Source organism: Oncorhynchus nerka, linkage group LG15, assembly GCF_034236695.1.
Source record: "Oncorhynchus nerka isolate Pitt River linkage group LG15, Oner_Uvic_2.0, whole genome shotgun sequence".
Taxonomy (NCBI): Eukaryota; Metazoa; Chordata; class Actinopteri; order Salmoniformes; family Salmonidae; genus Oncorhynchus; species Oncorhynchus nerka.
This window is the reverse complement of record NC_088410.1, coordinates 95478770-95486269: the sequence shown is the minus strand read 5'-3', so window position 1 is coordinate 95486269 and position 7500 is coordinate 95478770. Positions and strand designations below refer to the sequence as shown.

Sequence of the window (7500 nt, the reverse complement as noted above, 5' to 3'; positions counted from 1 at the left end):
TATATACTGGAACAAGTCTGTGTGTGGGTGAGCTAGGGGGACTATATTCTGGAACAAGTCTGTGTGTGGGTGAGCTAGGGGGACTATATTCTGGAACAAGTTTGTGTGTGGGTGAGTTATAGGATTATTTTCTGGAACAAGTCTGTGTGTGGGTGAGTTATAGGATTATTTTCTGGAACAAGTCTGTGTGTGGGTGAGCTTGGGGACTATATTCTGGAACAAGTCTGTGTGTGGGTGAGCTAGGGGGACTATATTCTGGAACAAGTTTGTGTGTGGGTGAGTTATAGGATTATTTTCTGGAACAAGTCTGTGTGTGGGTGAGTTATAGGACTATATACTGGAACAAGTCTGTGTGTGGGTGAGTTATAGGACTATATACTGGAACAAGTCTGTGTGTGGATGAGTTATAGGACTATATACTGGAACAAGTCTGTGTGTGGGTGAGTTATAGGACTATATACTGGAACAAGTTTGTGTGTGGGTGAGTTATAGGATTATTTTCTGGAACAAGTCTGTGTGTGGGTGAGTTATAGGACTATATACTGGAACATGTCTGTGTGTGGGTAGTTATAGGACTATATACTGGAACAAGTCTGTGTGTGGATGAGTTATAGGACTATATACTGGAACAAGTCTGTGTGTGGGTGAGTTATAGGACTATATTCTGGAACAAGTCTGTGTGTGGGTGAGTTATAGGACTATATACTGGAACAAGTCTGTGTGTGGGTGAGTTATAGGACTATATTCTGGAACAAGTCTGTGTGTGGGTGAGTTATAGGACTATATTCTGGAACAAGTCTGTGTGTGGGTGAGCTAGGGGGACTATATACTGGAACAAGTCTGTGTGTGCGTGAGTTATAGGACTATATTCTGGAACAAGTCTGTGTGTGGGTGAGCTTGGGGGACTATATTCTGGAACAAGTCTGTGTCTGTATATTCTGGAACAAGTCTGTGTGTGGGTGAGCTAGGGGGACTATATTCTGGAACAAGTCTGTGTGTGGGTGAGTTATAGGATTATTTTCTGGAACAAGTCTGTGTGTGGGTGAGTTATAGGACTATATACTGGAACAAGTCTGTGTGTGGGTGAGTTATAGGACTATATACTGGAACAAGTCTGTGTGTGGATGAGTTATAGGACTATATACTGGAACAAGTCTGTGTGTGGGTGAGTTATAGGACTATATACTGGAACAAGTCTGTGTGTGGGTGAGTTATAGGACTATATACTGGAACAAGTCTGTGTGTGGATGAGTTATAGGACTATATACTGGAACAAGTCTGTGTGTGGATGAGTTATAGGACTATATACTGGAACAAGTCTGTGTGTGGATGAGTTATAGGACTATATACTGGAACAAGTCTGTGTGTGGATGAGTTATAGGACTATATTCTGGAACAAGTCTGTGTGTGGATGAGTTATAGGACTATATACTGGAACAAGTCTGTGTGTGGATGAGTTATAGGACTATATACTGGAACAAGTCTGTGTGTGGATGAGTTATAGGACTATATACTGGAACAAGTCTGTGTGTGGATGAGTTATAGGACTATATACTGGAACAAGTCTGTGTGTGGATGAGTTATAGGACTATATACTGGAACAAGTCTGTGTGTGGGTGAGTTATAGGACTATATTCTGGAACAAGTCTGTGTGTGGGTGAGTTATAGGACTATATACTGGAACAAGTCTGTGTGTGGGTGAGCTAGGGGGACTATATACTGGAACAAGTCTGTGTGTGGGTGAGCTAGGGGAATATATTCTGGAACAATTCTGTGTGTGGGTGAGTTATAGGATTATTTTCTGGAACAAGTATGTGTGTGGGTGAGTTGTAGGACTATATACTGGAACAAGTCTGTGTGTGGGTGAGTTATAGGACTATATACTGGAACAAGTCTGTGTGTGGGTGAGTTAAAGGACTATATTCTGGAACAAGTCTGTGTGTGGGTAAGTTATAGGACTATATACTGGAACAAGTCTGTGTGTGGGTGAGTTATAGGACTATATACTGGAACAAGTCTGTGTGTGGGTGAGCTAGGGGGACTATATACTGGAACAAGTCTGTGTGTGGGTAAGTTATAGGACTATATACTGGAACAAGTCTGTGTGTGGGTGAGTTATAGGACTATATACTGGAACAAGTCTGTGTGTGGGTGAGTTATAGGACTATATTCTGGAACAAGTCTGTGTGTGGGTGAGTTATAGGACTATATACTGGAACAAGTCTGTGTGTGGGTGAGCTAGGGGGACTATATACTGGAACAAGTCTGTGTGTGGGTGAGCTAGGGGGACTATATTCTGGAACAAGTCTGTGTGTGGGTGAGCTAGGGGGACTATATACTGGAACAAGTCTGTGTGTGGGTGAGCTAGGGGGACTATATTCTGGAACAAGTCTGTGTGTGGGTGAGTTATAGGACCATATACTGGAACAAGTCTGTGTGTGGGTGAGTTATAGGACTATATACTGGAACAAGTCTGTGTGTGGGTGAGCTAGGGGGACTATATACTGGAACAAGTCTGTGTGTGGGTGAGTTATAGGATTATTTTCTGGAACAAGTCTGTGTGTGGGTGTATATTCATTGTTTAGTCAATAATTTTGCTGTTGTCTCTCACAGTTTATTTCTCAACTTATCTCTCATTTTCCCTGCTACAGAAATAGATGAAGACCGTCTTCCAAACCAGTTATACAAGGTAATTAACTGTGTCCTTCATATGGAATGTTGTTAACGGAGAAATCATTAGTAACTAAAAAATAACATTGGTGGTGCCGTGTTCAAAAGCACTGCATCACAGTGCTGAGGTGTCACTACAGCCCGGGGTTCGATCCCCCGGGCTGTGTCACAACCGGCCGCGATCGGGAGCCCCAAAGGACGACGCACAATTGGCCCAGCGCCGTCCGGGGTGGAGGAAGGTTTGGCTGGTGGGACTTTCCTTGGCTGATTGAGCTCTAGCGACTCCTTGTGACAGAACCTGGTGCCTGCAAGCTGATTCCATTTGTCAGTTGAACGGTGTATCATCTGACACAGTGGTGCGGCTGACATCTGGGTTAAGAGAGCAGTGTGATAAAAACCTTTGCCTCTCCCGAGCCCAGTGAGGAGTAGCAGAGATGAGCCAAGGGACCCAATTAGGGGACAAAACAGGCTAAAACAATATGGTCGTGGGCCATACCACCCTGAACACATCTGTACTGGGTCGGGCCTGGTTAGTACTGGGATGGGAGACCGCCTGGGAATACCAGGTACCGTAAACAAAAAAAATAAATGTAACCGTTGGATAGTAAATGAATATCATCTGACTACGTGGCTCACTTTATTGATCTCTGTTGACAGGCAGCCTTGATGAACTCTCCCAGGCAGAGGAGGAAGGGAGCAAGAGCCACGCCCACTATGAAAGGTAAGATCTCTCCCAGGCAGAGGAGGAAGGGAGCAAGAGCCACGCCCACTATGAAAGGTAAGATCTCTCCCAGGCAGAGGAGGAAGGGAGCAAGAGCCACGCCCACTATGAAAGGTAAGATCTCTCCCAGGCAGAGGAGGAAGGGAGCAAGAGCCACGCCCACTATGAAAGGTAAGATCTCTCCCAGGCAGAGGAGGAAGGGAGCAAGAGCCACGCCCACTATGAAAGGTAAGATCTCTCCCAGGCAGAGGAGGAAGGGAGCAAGAGCCACGCCCACTATGAAAGGTAAGATCTCTCCCAGGCAGAGGAGGAAGGGAGCAAGAGCCACGCCCACTATGAAAGGTAAGATCTCTCCCAGGCAGAGGAGGAAGGGAGCAAGAGCCACGCCCACTATGAAAGGTAAGATCTCTCCCAGGCAGAGGAGGAAGGGAGCAAGAGCCACGCCCATTATGAAAGGTAAGATCTCTCCCAGGCAGAGGAGGAAGGGAGAAAGAGCCACGCCCACTATGAAAGGTAAGATCTCTCCCAGGCAGAGGAGGGAGGGAGCAAGAGCCACGCCCACTATGAAAGGTAAGATCTCTCCCAGGCAGAGGAGGAAGGGAGCAAGAGCCACGCCCACTATGAAAGGTAAGATAATATAGCTTAGAAATGTAGAGAAGGTGACACATCAAGTGTGCATCAACATAATGTCATTTCAGACAGGCTCCTTAAAACAATAATCATGGGACTTTCTTCAATGTAATAATGTGATAAATCTGCCTAAAACTTTTTAATTGTTTCCTCTGTGTTGCACAAATCAACCTTTTAAAGACCTGTTATGGCTGCGATCCCCATACAGGGATCAACATCAGGGGACATGTCAGAGTGACAACTAAAAATACAACTTCGTTACATTAATTAAGGGAGTAGCTGCTGATAGTTTCTCTGAGGAGACTGTCCAAGATCGACGTTATATATTCAGATTCAGTTCCCACTCTACTCCAGAACGGAACATAAAACTCCTTGAACTGGAACCAAAATATCCTTCTCCTTCTGCAGAACAATCTTTTCTGAAACCCTTTTGTTCTAAGATTAGTTTCATAGTTTCTTTGTCATCCGCCCACACACCATAACATGGGGTGAGTCACTCATCCGCCCACACACCATAACATGGGGTGAGTCACTCATCCGCCCACACACCATAACATGGGGCGAGTCACTCATCCGCCCACACTCCATAACATGGGGCGAGTCACTCATCCGCCCACACACCATAACATGGGGTGAGTCACTCATCCGCCCACACACCATAACATGGGGAGAGTCACTCATCCGCCCACACACCATAACATGGGGTGAGTCACTCATCCGCCCACACACCATAACATGGGGTGAGTCACTCATCCTCCCACACACCATAACATGGGGTGAGTCACTCATCCTCCCACACACCATAACATGGGGTGAGTCACTCATCCTCCCACACACCATAATATGGGGCGAGTCACTCATCCGCCCACACACCATAACATGGGGTGAGTCACTCATCCGCCCACACACCATAACATGGGGAGAGTCACTCATCCGCCCACACACCATAACATGGGGCGAGTCACTCATCCTCCCACACACCATAACATGGGGCAAGTCACTCATCCTCCCACACACCATAACATGGGGTGAGTCACTCATCCTCCCACACACCATAACATGGGGCGAGTCACTCATCCGCCCACACACCATAACATGGGGCGAGTCACTCATCCTCCCACACACGATAACATGGGGCGAGTCACTCATCCGCCCACACACCATAACATGGGGTGAGTCACTCATCCGCCCACACACCATAACATGGGGAGAGTCACTCATCCGCCCACACACCATAACATGGGGCGAGTCACTCATCCTCCCACACACCATAACATGGGGTGAGTCACTCATCCGCCCACACACCATAACATGGGGCGAGTCACTCATCCTCCCACACACCATAACATGGGGCGAGTCACTCATCCGCCCACACACCATAACATGGGGTGAGTCACTCATCCGCCCACACACCATAACATGGGGTGAGTCACTCATCCGCCCACACACCATAACATGGGGTGAGTCACTCATCCACCCACACACCATAACATGGGGTGAGTCACTCATCCGCCCACACACCATAACATGGGGAGAGTCACTCATCCGCCCACACACCATAACATGGGGTGAGTCACTCATCCTCCCACACACCATAACATGGGGTGAGTCACTCATCCTCCCACACACCATAACATGGGGTGAGTCACTCATCCTCCCACACACCATAATATGGGGCGAGTCACTCATCCGCCCACACACCATAACATGGGGTGAGTCACTCATCCGCCCACACACCATAACATGGGGAGAGTCACTCATCCGCCCACACACCATAACATGGGGTGAGTCACTCATCCGCCCACACACCATAACATGGGGTGAGTCACTCATCCTCCCACACACCATAACATGGGGTGAGTCACTCATCCTCCCACACACCATAACATGGGGTGAGTCACTCATCCTCCCACACCATAATATGGGGCGAGTCACTCATCCGCCCACACACCATAACATGGGGTGAGTCACTCATCCGCCCACACACCATAACATGGGGAGAGTCACTCATCCGCCCACACACCATAACATGGGGCGAGTCACTCATCCTCCCACACACCATAACATGGGGCGAGTCACTCATCCTCCCACACACCATAACATGGGGTGAGTCACTCATCCTCCCACACACCATAACATGGGGCGAGTCACTCATCCGCCCACACACCATAACATGGGGCGAGTCACTCATCCTCCCACACACGATAACATGGGGCGAGTCACTCATCCGCCGACACACCATAACATGGGGCGAGTCACTCATCCGCCCACACACCATAACATGGGGTGAGTCACTCATCCGCCCACACACCATAACATGGGGCGAGTCACTCATCCTCCCACACACCATAGCATGGGGCGAGTCACTCATCCTCCCACACACCATAACATGGGGCGAGTCACTCATCCGCCCACACACCATAACATGGGGTGAGTCACTCATCCGCCCACACACCATAACATGGGGAGAGTCACTCATCCGCCCACACACCATAACATGGGGTGAGTCACTCATCCGCCCACACACCATAACATGGGGTGAGTCACTCATCCTCCCACACACCATAACATGGGGTGAGTCACTCATCCTCCCACACACCATAACATGGGGTGAGTCACTCATCCTCCCACACACCATAATATGGGGCGAGTCACTCATCCGCCCACACACCATAACATGGGGTGAGTCACTCATCCGCCCACACACCATAACATGGGGAGAGTCACTCATCCGCCCACACACCATAACATGGGGCGAGTCACTCATCCTCCCACACACCATAACATGGGGCGAGTCACTCATCCTCCCACACACCATAACATGGGGTGAGTCACTCATCCTCCCACACACCATAACATGGGGCGAGTCACTCATCCGCCCACACACCATAACATGGGGCGAGTCACTCATCCTCCCACACACGATAACATGGGGCGAGTCACTCATCCGCCGACACACCATAACATGGGGCGAGTCACTCATCCGCCCACACACCATAACATGGGGTGAGTCACTCATCCGCCCACACACCATAACATGGGGCGAGTCACTCATCCTCCCACACACCATAGCATGGGGCGAGTCACTCATCCTCCCACACACCATAACATGGGGTGAGTCACTCATCCTCCCACACACCATAACACGGGGCGAGTCACTCATCCGCCCACACACCATAACATGGGGCGAGTCACTCATCCTCCCACACACCATAACATGGGGTGAGTCACTCATCCTCCCACACACCATAACATGGGGCGAGTCACTCATCCGCCAAAACACCATAACATGGGGCGAGTCACTCATCCTCCCACACACGATAACATGGGGTGAGTCACTCATCCTCCCACACACCATAACATGGGGTGAGTCACTCATCCTCCCACACACCATAACATGGGGTGAGTCACTCATCCTCCCACACACCATAACATGGGGCGAGTCACTCATCCGCCAAAACACCATAACATGGGGCGAG

The 7500-nt window shown here is 49.1% G+C and overlaps 1 protein-coding gene across 1 annotated transcript in view; it reads left to right on the top strand.

Moving 5' to 3' along the window:
- Positions 1-2290: 2290 nt before the first annotated feature.
- LOC135559855 (protein phosphatase 1 regulatory subunit 1A-like) overlaps positions 2291-7500 on the top strand; it is an 8711-nt gene continuing 3501 nt past the window's right edge. The window contains exons 1-2 of the mRNA XM_065000740.1: positions 2291-2689; positions 3328-3391. Coding sequence (XP_064856812.1) covers positions 3337-3391 — 55 coding nt within the window. The 5' untranslated portion in view covers positions 2291-2689; positions 3328-3336. The remainder of the gene's footprint in view (positions 2690-3327; positions 3392-7500) is intronic.